This window comes from Aquila chrysaetos, chromosome 10 (assembly GCF_900496995.4).
Source record: "Aquila chrysaetos chrysaetos chromosome 10, bAquChr1.4, whole genome shotgun sequence".
Taxonomy (NCBI): domain Eukaryota; kingdom Metazoa; phylum Chordata; class Aves; order Accipitriformes; family Accipitridae; genus Aquila; species Aquila chrysaetos.
Window position 1 is genome coordinate 41,785,547 of NC_044013.1, and position 13,849 is coordinate 41,799,395.

The window sequence follows — 13,849 nt, forward strand, 5'->3', positions numbered from 1 at the left end:
CTGCTAAGTTGCTTAGAGGAGCAGAAGCACCATTATTCTGGAATTCTAGCAATGGAAGTTCTGCAGCTTATAAAAATAATCATAAAAACGTATTAAAACAGCTCCAAAAACCATACTGCTTACCTAAGTATTTGCTCTCTGATGGTTGTTCTAATTCACGGAAAGCACTATACTTGTCTCCACAATCTAGTGAATACGAGAAGAAATACATTCACATAAAGATATTATGAATTCATATAATAAATTTTATATTGGCATAATTGCTCTGGTTTTAAATATTAATATTTTATCAATGCCAAAAACAAGATACATGAGATATTGCAATAAATTGCTCACAGTGGTTGTATATTTTTCCTTTTACCTCCAAAAGTAGCTGTACTTTCAGAAGGCTTCTCAGCTGCAATTCCTTTAAACACAGCATACTTATCAGTTGATGAGAGTGTCTTATTACCTGGGAGTGGCATTAGTAAAGAAGGAACACTAAAAACAAAAGAGATAAAAGCAAAGTTCCTTAATTTATCCATAAGAAATCTATGTTTCCAGGTTTTATTTAAAGGGGCCTCTTATTATGACTACACAATTTGGATCACTAAACCTAAGCTTGTACCCTTGAAGAGTTCTTAATCAAGAACTTGATGTAAACTACCTCAATATCTATTAAGAATAAGATCATGTAAAAAGGCAGGTGGGTAGCTGGTGGGTGAATTCACACTTTATCTCACCTAATCATATTTCTTTAGGCCAGAAGTCAATTTTCACCCTTCTTCATTTTGATTTATACCAAAACATGAACAAAACACTCCAGAACTTTACACCACAGGAATTCTTAGCCCAGGAGAGAATAAGCACACAGACATACCCCAGAACCACTGCTGTTTAATTTATTGCTTTGTCCAGGGCAGCGTAAGGACAATTCTCCCTGATAGAACTAGATACAGTAAAGAGTTAAAACTGCACAAGATTTTGCCAGCTCCATACTTTCAGCTTATCTACTTTTGATTATATTTCATTACATATTGCAAAATTAAGAGAATAAAGTGGAACCACTGTTCAAAAGGAAGGAAAGGATAACTTTGAATTTCTGTCAGTACAAATCAGCGAGTTTAGGTAGCTATCTAATCAGCAAAATAAGGATTAGTCCACAGTGTCACAAGAAAATCTTTTTGCACATAAACACGCTCTACTTTATATAGTAAAACTGCCATAATAACCTAATACCATGTTAGCAACTGCTGTAAGATTTAGAAGATGTTCTGAGAGCTTTGCTTGCCCTCCACACAAGCCCCCTTATCAGACCTTGGCAGCTCTACAGAACAACATCCTTTACATATGAATGATGCATTCTACCTCTAGTTTATGTCATTCAATATTATGCACATTGAAAACGTGAATGAATTTCTATGGTGTTCTTCGGCCTGAAGCAAGAATCTTTCCACAGCCATTTAAATCTCCTTATCAGCAGCCTACAAGCAACATACAAACCTAGCACTTGCACACACGTGCTAATGATGGTCTGTGATGCTTGCAGACAGACAGTGCAATGTCAAAAAAATATAGCTTATGGTAATATAATTAAATTTCACATCACTGCAAAACAGGCTATTAGATATGCAATCTTGGCAAATGTAATGGTTAATCATCTGTACTCTACAGATGGCTTTTTTTAAATAAAGCTCCATAAGCAATTAGATTATAGCTCATTGTAACATTCTGTTCAAAACTGAACGTTTTTACAACTGAATAAAGAGAACTGCTGCAGTGAAAAAGAAACACCATTTAAAAAAAATTTTTTTTTTTTTCTTTATGATCCCCCTACTTCTCATTGCGGAATTTACAAACAATGTTTCTGTTAAAACTTTCAGTAACAGAATAGTTTTAATTGCAAAATGATGTCTAACACAAATTAAGATATACTTAAAATAGAGCATCTTCAGATGCACGTGGCATTGACTGACATCAGCAAAATTTAATTTCTTACATAGAATGCTGTTAGGCACGGTGTAACAGAACAATTTGTTTTAGTATCCCCATTTGACGTCACTGTTGAGGAAGCAACCGGTAATCACTGCTTACCTGGAAAACGCTATTTCTATCTGCAACTAAGAACAGTCAGTTCAATACACAGAAAATTTGTGTGTCTACAATTAGACACCTGGGAGGTACATAAAAGTTTGCCATGTGCACTGAAAGGAAAGAACACTGAAATTTGTAATCACAGGACTTTGAAAGATTAATTGTAAACTCTCAAAGGGAGTAAACATGCTCACTTATTTTGTTATACAAAATTTGCCTGATCCCAAATTACATTTTGGCAGTCTCCCAAATGAAAAGCCAAGACTGCAGAAGTCTGAATGAAATTTCAATTGAGATTTATAGTCAGTTATCAAAAGTTTAAGCACTGGCCAGAGAAATGATAGAAGTAAAAAAAACCCTGTCCACTGGAGTTCTCAGTCATTTAAGAGTATGATGTCATGCTCTTTACATGCATTTTGGTGTCCATATTCAGGGCGTGAAGAAAGACCTTGCTATCAGCAAATGGTTTCTCTCAACTCCAACAAACATAGGGTCATACTTTTAATGGAAGCACACAGCACTAAATGCAGACATTCTCTGTCCCAGTGTATTTTTTCTGAATAGCTTTATGTAAGATTTTTGCCTGAATGCACAGTATGAAGTAACTTTCAATTGCCTGTGCAGTAGTATAAACACTTGAAAACCTATCCCCATACCTTGTAAACGCAATTTACCTCAGCATGATGACTAGAATGTTAAAGAATGGCCAACCACCTATGGCACATCAAATGTCATTTTTGATTCAGAAAGCCTAATTGTAGTTGTAACAACGTTCAAAAGAAACTGCCAGAGTAAAAGTTAGATGACAGAAGAAAATTACAGGCTAGAAAGCTACCCACAAAAGAGGAAAACATTTCATTTCTTAAAAGAGTTCTAAAATACTGAAGAGGTGGAAATCAAAGATCTGCTACCTGCTCCGGTGCTGTGAACTGGCTGCTTTGGAGGAGCCAGCTACATCCCCTTGGAAATCAGTGAAAGAGTCATCTAGTGAGCCAGACTTTGAAGCATCTTGAAACTCCTGGAAGTCATCATCTTCTGGTTTTACTACCTGAATTACAAACAACATGTAAATTGCTATACTGTTGTCTTTTCAAATTGTCATAAAGCATGAAACCGGTTCAGAGTAGCATGATTGACTTAAGAGGGAAAAAAAAACCCAAACAAAACCACAAACAAAAGAAGGAAAAAACCTTTCAACATTAGCACGCAAAATTAGCATGGTCAGTGTTTCCACTTCACCTGCACTTCACCCAACTCAAAACACACACAAGGTGTACAGGATTACAAGTAGCATGTGTGAAGAACAGGTGAATAAGGAACTCGACTCCTTTCACATTAAATGTATTATTGATCATATCCATGTAATCTTTTAATACAGGACAAATATTAATAATTTAAATCAATCAATAATTTAAAATCAATACACACAGCAAAAGCATCAGAAAACATATCCTCCAAAGAAGGACTAACCATATTTGCAAACAGCAAAATTTATCTCCCACATGATTTACAGTGTTGTAAACCAGAGGTTTTCATAGTTCTCAGCTTCTCCTGAAAACTCGGACTTATTTTACCAGCTAATAGAGTCTGTTGTGTAGTTTAACCTGGAATTCCATTTTATGTGCATTGCAAAATCCTAACTACAACTACAACCTTCTTTCAACGCAATTAGTTCGTAATGGAGAATGCTTCTGTACCTATTCTAATGCCACCAGAAAGAAACAGAAAAAATAACAGAACATCCTTAGTGGTGTGACTTCACGTTTTCAGATGTCACGTGCCAGATTTCAGCTCCATTTTTTGCCGTTTACTTAAAGTCTGTTGTCTGTACGTAGCTTCGAAAGAGTCAGGCTAATTCTCTTTCCAGGACAATGGAGATCTGCCATGCACCAAGAGCGAGCTAACCTGGCTGGGTGGGTAGGATGGCACGAACCCTCCCGAAGGCTGTCCTGCAGCTCCGCCCGCTGGTGCTGTGATGCTCATTCCCATCACGGCCGGCCCAATGCTAAGAGGCATGGAGACGGGCGGTGCGGAGGGCATCAGAGGCTGCTGGCTCACTGTGGCAGGCAGCGGCATCGGAAATCCAGTTAAAGTAGGAACGGGGGCCGCTGGAAACTGGTTTAACGCGTCAGGACTCACCGCAGGTATTCCTCTCTGCAAAGGCAGAAAAGCGAAGACAACCATGCACACATCAACAAAAAGGCATACTGTGCTCCCGCTCTGGTCTCTAGCTTGTATTATTGAAATCATGAAAGAGCAGGGTACTGGTCAAGTTTCAAGTAAACCTTCCAAATCAAAACATGCTATCAAGAGCCTGTATAAGCGAATCCTATTCCACGCCCTGCCTGCTGGCGTTACACAGAGGGTAACAATACCTGCCTGGGTGGGCAGAGGCATTTGACAGCATTCTTGTTTGGCTTTTAGTAAACCAATCTAGTAAGCACGGGCAAGCAAAGCTATGCTGAACCTGGTGTGTGCTATATCATCTTTCCTACACACCACTCCCACAAGGTACCTCAGCTTTGATCTTCATCACTCAAGATACTCTTGCCTTAGTTTTCATACAGGGCTGGTATTTAGAATTAAACTGCTAAGAGATGACACTACGCTGACAAAGAATGGAAGCCTAAAATTAACACTCCACTGGTTCAGGAGAGAGGTAGCAAGCCTAGCTATTTGCAGACTAAGGGATACAGGAACCACACAGTTTGAGGAAAACAGATGTGTATACAACAGAAGAAAAAACAGACAGTATTTTATACTGGAAATACATATACATGTGTTTGGTAGATATATCTAAGAACTATCTTCAACTGACACTAAAGAAAACAGTAACTGAAATGTAAATGCAGGGCATGAAATTATAATCCCACTGAAGTTACAGGGGGAGTTTCTCCTCTGGACTTCAACAGAAGTAGTACTTTACTACAGGTGTGGTATACCAGTCACTTGTGCTAACATGCAACCTATAGCAGATTAGTTTAGTGAACTGCCTTTTTGCACTAATCTCCAAAGTGTTAGTCATACCTGAGTTACTGCTATCATAGCCAGGACAGCATAGAGCTCTTCTTTTGTGAGTTTCCCAGGGGTAGTACGGTTGGCTAAAGCCCATATCTGTCCGAGGGTCTCTCTGGGCAATCCAGATGACATCAGTATGGGATAGAGCTTAGCTGTATCTATTCCAGTAGGAGTCAAAGTGGTTTCTAAAATTTTCTTATACAATTCTGTTAAGAGGGAGTCAGTATTAGACAGTGACAACTGCTGTTTTCAAGTACATTTAAGATTGCTTTTTTATTTAGTCTCAAACTCAACATTATATCAAATTAGTAACACTCAAAGTGTAAGGTAAGGCAACAGCATTCCAGCATTGTATTGTATCGTCATGTTTCATCTAAATGCATTATTGGATGGTCTTTACAGACAAGTTTAACCCAAGCAAAGAATTATTTTATATAAAATACACTTAGTGCTCCATTTCAAAACATGTTTCTTCAATGAAATTGCAGGATAATCCATACAAAAAGATAGTTATAACAGCTTTATGTATTTAAACCTCAGTGTAATCAATATTTACTACAGCATTTCATTTTCTATTTACTGTGTTATTTGCATATATAACAAATAGCCTTAAGAAATGAGCTTGCTTAATTACAAGACATGCCAAAAACCAGACTACCAATGAAGGCGGTATTATCAGCAACGCAACCTCTACCAGCATAATCTGCTGTCATCATAAATTCTAGATTAAACATTTAACATGCTTGAATAAAACCCATAGTTCTTCAAATGCAGATAAAGCCACCATACATATGTAAACGTTTCAAAGATATAGGATTCATCTGATGACTGAAGAATAATGCTTTGATCAATAAATGGCAATGTAAACACACGTACATTCACACCTTACATTGCCCTCTTGGCTAAATGCCCACTTTCTTGTTTACCTGGGACCAAGCTATCGTTGTAAATCCAAGGAGGCATCATTTGCTGAATTGGGTCCTGTGAAGGGAATACTCCAACTCCTAAATGTATTCCATTCAGTAAGAAAAAGACAGACAGCTGTATTAGGATATACAGATTCAGAGTATAAAGATCTTAGAGACTAGATCATAGTTGGTCAGTATCATTTAGCATTTCAGGCAAAGATTTCAGATAGGAATCACTGTGCTCAGAGGAAAAACAGCTACTGCAGGAATATGTATTTCAACATAACTAGAATGATTTGACAGTAACAGCAAGAATACAGTTATATACATAATGAAATAAGGAGCTCCTCATTTGCCTCCCTCTTAATTTCTAGTTGCACAGAAGCTCAAGTCTCATTGTCTCTTAAAATTTGATAGCAGCAGTTCTGTGCCATATCAAATTTAGTCTTCCCATCAACTATATGCTATTAGGGCTACTTGTGGAATAAATAAATTCATATCTACCATAAGAACCACAATGTTCCACCAGAACATCCTTATCAGGGAAATCCACAAACAGCTTATTAGACTGAATCGCAGCAAGATCTTATCCCATGTTCACAAAAATGTATCTATTGCCCCATTGATCGTACTCTTCAGATGCAGAAGACATCATAGCCACCTTCACTACTACAGGCTTTTATAATGTCATCTGCCACACTTTACTCCCTGTGAATTGGTTATTTCCTTCTCCACTGTGTGGACTCTTCCCCTCAGTCTCACGGTTTTACTTCCTATCTAGTCTCCCTGAGCAGATTTTACACTCACCTGGAACGGAGCTCTGACAAAAATCAGAATCATTTCCGAATTCATTGTCTTTCCCAGTGCCCTTGCATCTCCTCATCTTCCACATGGATTCTCTCCTGACTGCAATCTTATTTCAAATCATCTCACAACTCCAAGCACATTTTAATATAAGCATTTCCTTCCATTTCATCAGCCAAGTAAAATAAATTTGCTACTTCCTCCAGTCTCATTATTCTTCAGCTTTACCCACCCTTCCATCCTACCAATTCTTGCTTCTCACCCTTGAATCTCTGATAAAATTCAGCACCTTAAAAATCAAATAATGTGAGGAGTGAAAAGGAATTCTCAGCCATATTTAGTTGGTAGATGGGAGAGTCTTACTCAAAACTTTGATAATATCCAGGTGACTAAGGGTCTGCCATTTTCCAGCATTATCACTTAACTACTAAACTTCTATTCCTCACGAAGTACTTCAGCTCATCCCTCAAAGCACCCTTAAAAACATTTGGAACTATTCTTAACTATTGTTGCTCTACATAATCACTTCCACCACCACCTTCACCTGCAGGCTGTATTTAAACTCGCTCTGTCTCACATTCTTAAACGAGGGTAGTTTCCTTCCTCCCTCTGCGCCCCCCCCCCCTTCCTTTTTTTTTTTTTAAATCAGGCATCGGATTGTGTTGAGTTTGTACAAAATGAACAATGCAATTGACTGAACTATGAATAAATGAACAGCTCCTATTTCATGCTGTATATTCTTTAAAGTTAAGCCACTTTTAGCAATTTACTGTGTATTACAAAGCCCCTCCACTTATTAAAAATATCCATTCAGACTACTTCATCCATTAATGTTTTTAAAATATATTTGATAAGAAAATACTTGAAAGCAACACATCCAATGACTGAGGAGAGGAATACATGAGTTTATTAATAAAAAGTTATGGTACTTCTAGGAAAGAAATAACTGCTTGAGAAAGTGCCCGATTCAATTATCTACAGACCAGGAGCTTTCTCCCCCTTCTCTGTCTCCTCTCACCCCCCAGTAAAGTGAGATTACACAAAGGACTACATGTATTTTTATCATACTTGACTACAGTGGAGCCCATGTTTCATGTAACCCTTGAGTACAACATCAGAGCACTAATCAAGGTGCACCAGAGACCTTGCATCTATTTTGATTGGAAAAAACCAAAAACAAACAGTCAATAGTCAGCTTTAATAAAATCTAAATTGGAACTAAACCTTGCTTAAAGTTTTCATCTAGTCCAGCTTTTGAAATTTTGACCCCTAAAGCACAGATAGTTTTAGACATAATGCATATGAGTGGCAAATTGTCTGGGAAACAAGTATTAACTAGCTAAGACTTTTAACCTAACAAGACTTTATTCCCTCAAAATTAAAAGATGAAAACCCATCATGACATTGACCATCTTCAGTAATAAGTTTCCTTAAATAATTAAAAAAAAAAAAAAAAAATCTTTAGAAAGCACATCTTTTTTTATCCCAAGAAAGAGGACAGAATATTTTAAAACAGCAAACCTGATTAAACAAACATGTTAAAAGTGATTACAGCAGTAAACTCACATGGAAAAAGTTCAGAGCAAAATCATAGTAGTTATACTTTTAGCAAGGAGCAGGAGGCACTGACATATTATTCAAGCAGGCGTTCAGAGCAAAATTATGCAGGATTGGCCTTAGAATTAGTGTACAGAGTGTTAGCATTCAAGCAGCATCTAATTAGATTTAAATTCTGTCAAATGTTTCATTTGCTCACCACACTCTTCAACTGCTATGTTTTGTTCTGAAGCCTTGTGCACCTCTGCAGCAGTGGTACCACTTTCATGTCCACCTACAACATCCCAGTCACTGATGGTTAGACTGGGATGAACTTGGCTTGCAGCTGAGGCTTTGTGCCCAACTTCGGATGTTTTAAGTTTGGTTTGCTCTTGTTCAGATTCATTTGAGCCATTATCTAAGACTTTCTCCTCCAAGGAAGAGCCTGAGTAAACAGCAGGAGGAATTATTTATATTTTGTTATTAACCACCCAGATTGCAATCCCACACTTTCAAAAGAAAAGTATTATTGGTACCACTGATGAGTTATCAAGATGATTATCTGTCCCAGCTCAGACCAATAGCACCACCCTGTTCAAACACTTTCATAGCCTGATCCTGCCCTTTACTTACCATGCATACATAACAAATTCAACAAACAAAAAGCAACAAGTAGGAGAAGGAACACATGAAACTATTTTCTCTATTAGGATTACCATTGCATAATCATCTAGGCATCAGTAGCAGGTGTCCAATATCTACTTACATCTGCAAAATTCTTCACACTAATCTCACCAACATCCATTTAGCCTCCAAGAGAGGAAGCACACAAGTGTTCCACATTAGCATAATGGTTATTTTTTTATACCACCATCTCAACTGTATCTTTTTCTACTACACAGACTTATGAAGATGCTAGCACACAAGACTTAATTCACTTAAGATCAGCCATATGCATATTTAGCAATCTTTGGATCCACACATGACTTGCTTTTACAGTGCAGTTCTAAGGGAAGGAAGAAGGGGACTTAAATCATCTTTTCCCATGGATCAGCAGGTTTCTACTTAATTGCCTATATATTACTTCTTTCAGCCAGACTGAATAAAACCCCAACAAAATAAGTAAAGACTCTGTGCACCTCTATGACAGAAGGTGACATGTAAAAAAAGATACTTTAGAGTTACCTGTTTTATGGATATTGGGTGAAGATGCAGAGGTAGGAAAATAAGGAACCTGCCCAGTTGTACCATGCAGGATTGATAACACTGGAGTCTGGGCTGGAGGGAGAGGCTGGACCACAGCCTTTTCTGAAAGCAGTTGCCCAGCCTCAGTAGCAGAATGGAAAGGCTGAAAAGGCTGAGAGGTGGGTTGAGGCACCAGTTTGGGGATTTCAACAGGCCCTTGTATAAAGTCACTAAATTCTTCATCATCAAGAAAAGTAGAGTGGGAAACAGATACAGCAGAATGGGATGATGTGAGATGATCTGTAAAATGGAATGAACACACAATGCAAAGTGATGAGGAAAAAGGTTCATGGGTGGAAAGGTAGGAAAAGTGGCAAATACTAGGTATACATAGCAAATGGGCGAGGGGAAACAGCAGTGGATGCATTATTTGACAGAGATGTGAAGAGTTACTACTGTCAGCATAACAAATACATAAGGTAAAACTGAGCAGCCACTTCCAACCATGCATCTTCTCTCCCAGATTTTTATCATGTAAACACTTTGAAACTTGGTTCTTAACACTAGCTATGAAAGTATTCTATTTGTTTTAAACAGACTGGGTCAAAACAAATCAAGAGGTAATATTTTAAGCTGGACATAATGGGGTTCTGCACAGGGGGACATTCTCCCTCAAAGGAATGTTTTATCCTTAGAAACTCAATAATATATCATAGGATACAAAAGAAATATCTCTCATTTAGGCAATTTTCTGCTTGATCCCTTCCGTAGTTACCCATTTTAACAAAACTGACATAGGATGGGCAAATCTACAGACAATGGAAAATTGTCAGAAATCACCTGTAACTTCAAAATTATCGAAGAGCAAATCCACAGTAGAGATAAAGACCTATATATAGGTAAAAGCCTGTCTAGATAAACTTTGTTTCAGGCTAGACACAGAACAAACTATACTACAACTCATAGGAAATCTTTAGGAGTAATTGTTACAAATGTAGTAATTACTGAGAAGAGAATACAGAAGGCTTCGGTTTGACCGTGCCCAGGCAATGGTACACAAGTAAGCTGTTACAGTACACTGAAGTCATTATACAAGGTTTTGATCATTCTTAGCACTTGTACAGCAGTTCTCGGCTTCAAAAGCACTCTGCAAAACTTTAATTAATGCTTTGACTAGAAAAGAACAAACGCATTATCAACTTCCATGATATTTCACATTAAGCACAGCACGTTAAGCTTTCTTTTAAAGATTTCAAGTCTTCTAATAAAAGCTGATATCTAATATTTCACCCTCATAACCTGACCAAGCAAACAGTTGCTAGAATGACACTATTTTACAAAACAGTTAATCCACTCCCTTTGTACCACCAAATAAAAATACTTCTTGGAATTAGTGCCCCCTGCTGAGGGTTTCAAACATTAGAGTTTTATTTTCAGTTGGAAGAGTAGAAAAATGACAAACCTGGCTTTTTTGGATGTGATGCTGGTGTTGGGTGCATTTTAGCATCTCTAGAAAAACCATCTAAATTTCCTTTAATGGCTTCCAAAGCATCATCCCTGCTTTTTTCACCTGTCTGAAACACCACAGAACACATTTTGAAAAATTCACAGAACAGCTCAGTTTTCTTTCAACATCCACACTTCTTCAGTACAAAACTTAGCAATGCCTGCTGTTAGATTAAACCCTTCTTTCTCCAGCAATGCCTTCCTGAAGTATATCAGCAATAAATCCCATATTTAGAAAGCATTTATTTTGCCAACTACACCATAACAGTGTTTCTCAGTCTTCAGACATAGCTTTATGCACAAGAACAATATATAAACCTTACTCAGCTATTTGTATTCTTGCAGATAAGGGCCTTCAAGCTCATCGAAAGTGTCCAAAACTTTGGACAAAGTTAACAAACAAGCAACCAAACATTCTCTATTCTAGAAACTCGATCTGTTCCCAAATGTTACATACCAGGTTGGTTTATTTTTCAAAAGCTGATTTCATTTTCAACACCAGACTTTGTTTGCGTTACACCAAGAGTATGTAAAGGACTGACTATTCCAGGTACTTTTCAAGATGTAATCTGATGTCTCATATAAGTTCCCCACTTAATTGCTTGTTGAAAGAGACCATCCCATTAAAAGCCACTAAAAAAAACCTGAAGAAACAAACACCCCACTTCCTATTTAGGACATACCTTAGGTTTCACACTACTTAGGAGTCTTAGCTTTTGTTTCTGCTCTTCAAACTGGCGCCGTTTTCTTTCTTCTTCTAAGAATTTCTGCTGGTGCTCAAACCTCTTCCTGAAGAAAAATGATTTTAAAAAAATCTAAAAATAATTTTTCATTACAATTTCCATGGCAAGCTTCTGCTTGATTTTTCCATTTCTTCTGTCTCAAATTCAGATGGCTTGGCGCACACATTTCTGTCTCTTCTCAGAGCTGTATGACAGCCACAACTAACTTCATAGATGGTCTTCAAATGCAATGGAATTATCTCAACAATATTCTACAGCCCTAAATGGACTACTTTTCTAGAGAAACTATCAATATTTTTACCGCCCTTCCAGACTACATCTCCCCCTTAAAAAAGAATTTCCCAAGAGTCAGTAAAGTGTCACTTACTGTTGTTCCTCTGCAAACTGCTTCTGCATGTCAGGGGTGTACTGTGGAGCTGCTGGACGCATTCCCAAGAAAGAAGCCTGTCCCATGTAAGGCATTCCAGTCGCTGGCATCGGCCCTAAGGGCATGCCACCCTAGAACAAAATAAATAATACAACTCCAAGATTCTTTTTTGTCTATAGAAAAAGCCAAACCACTGGCAATTACACCCTGCCAAATTGCAAACTAGGTAGATCTCATAAAATGAAGAGCGTTAAGAATAGTTGGATGATCGGTGTTTGAGCACAGACGAGCTGCTACAGAACAAAGCACTAGTCATTCAGTAGATGGCACTCTTCCCTCTCAATAACGAGTTACAATTCTTAAAGGATTTTAGAAGACAGGATGGTCTTCCGGTCAAACACAAAAATCAGGACTTCAAATCCATACAACCTACCTCAAGAGCAGGAAGGTTACAGGCATCCTATAGTGCTTACATATGGTTCAGTACCATGCTTTTGGGTTTTCTTGGGTTTTTTGTTTCTACGTATTCTATGTGATTGCATAATACTTTTAAATTCCCTGCTGGACGTGCACACTCCTAACCAATAATGGATGCTGGCAAAATGTGGTCTAGTCATTTTGCAAACATAGCTTATCCAGGGGTCAATGGAGGGAGACAGTATATGACAACAGCCTAGAGGAGACTTATCTGAATAAACTGCATCTGTATCAGAAACATTTGCTGATAAATATATTCTGGTACAGTTATAGCAGCAAAGCTTGCCTAATATAGAAGGGGCCAGAAAATAATTTACTTTTCTTACCATTCATTTTGTATTTGGTATCAGAACACGTAGGAAGAGAACAAAAGTTGTTTATTATTTTTAGACCAGCTCTCATAAAAACATCTTCCTACTATAAATTTTACAAAATTAATCTAATAAATTCCGGGTGGGAAGGGAAGGGAGTGCAAGAAGATGGCAAGATACAATAAATTCAATTTGTCACATAGCAATTTGGCTATGAAGCCATGCCAAAACATTAAATTTCAGCAAAGTGCAAATTTGTACATAAGCACATATGGTGCTAAATAGAAAACAAAAGATTAAAAGAAAGAAAACATAATATTAGCTGCTCATATTTCATTTTTATTCCTCAATTAGCAACAGCAGAGTTAAAGACAATGTTACTTTAGCAAGAAATGAAACACAGGAAGTAGGACAAATGGAAAAACCGGTCACGTGAGAAAATACAGCACATATAAGAGATTCCTCGCTCCCTAGAACAAGGTGTTTAACAAGAAAGTTTATGAATTGCCACCTACACTAAGGAAACTTAATTCTATTAACTCCAGCATTTGAGTTACAAAGGGATAAAACAATTCAGTGAATTGGTCATCATCAATCAGACTGTGTACACAGTCACTTCTTACCAGCTTATAAAGGTCTCATTTAAAATACTACACAATACGGCCACCTTAGCAGTAAGTACATTAAACCAAAGCAAAAGAAGAAAAAGCATGAAGCAAAATTAAAAAGACAGAAGAGGTATGTTGTGGGAGTTTTGAATTATAGTTAATTAACAATTCAATACTATTACTAACACCACTTTGGAGTAGGTGGCATCTGGTAGCTTTTCAACACCTCGCTGGTGTTTTTGTTTCCTTTCCTGTTCAGAGACCACTCTTCTCTTATCACACTTTGGTGTCATAACACATATAATGAAATGGA

At 37.5% G+C, this 13,849-nt stretch overlaps 1 protein-coding gene across 7 annotated transcripts in view; it reads right to left on the reverse strand.

The window, feature by feature from the left end:
• Window positions 1-13,849, reverse strand: part of SYNRG (synergin gamma) — a 45,211-nt gene that overhangs the window by 23,692 nt on the left and 7,670 nt on the right. For 3 of the 7 annotated variants that reach the window (XM_030028296.1, XM_030028295.1, XM_041126759.1), the window contains exons 4-14: window positions 12,141-12,271; window positions 11,714-11,819; window positions 10,987-11,098; window positions 9,525-9,824; window positions 8,560-8,784; window positions 6,018-6,095; window positions 5,101-5,297; window positions 3,979-4,227; window positions 2,985-3,121; window positions 362-480; window positions 124-186 (exon numbers count right to left, since the gene is read on the reverse strand). In XM_030028296.1, the coding sequence (XP_029884156.1) occupies window positions 124-186; window positions 362-480; window positions 2,985-3,121; window positions 3,979-4,227; window positions 5,101-5,297; window positions 6,018-6,095; window positions 8,560-8,784; window positions 9,525-9,824; window positions 10,987-11,098; window positions 11,714-11,819; window positions 12,141-12,271 (1,717 nt within the window). The remainder of the gene's footprint in view (window positions 1-123; window positions 187-361; window positions 481-2,984; window positions 3,122-3,978; window positions 4,228-5,100; window positions 5,298-6,017; window positions 6,096-8,559; window positions 8,785-9,524; window positions 9,825-10,986; window positions 11,099-11,713; window positions 11,820-12,140; window positions 12,272-13,849) is intronic. The other 4 variants (XM_030028301.1, XM_030028300.1, XM_030028299.1 and 1 more) reach the window with 3 other exon arrangements.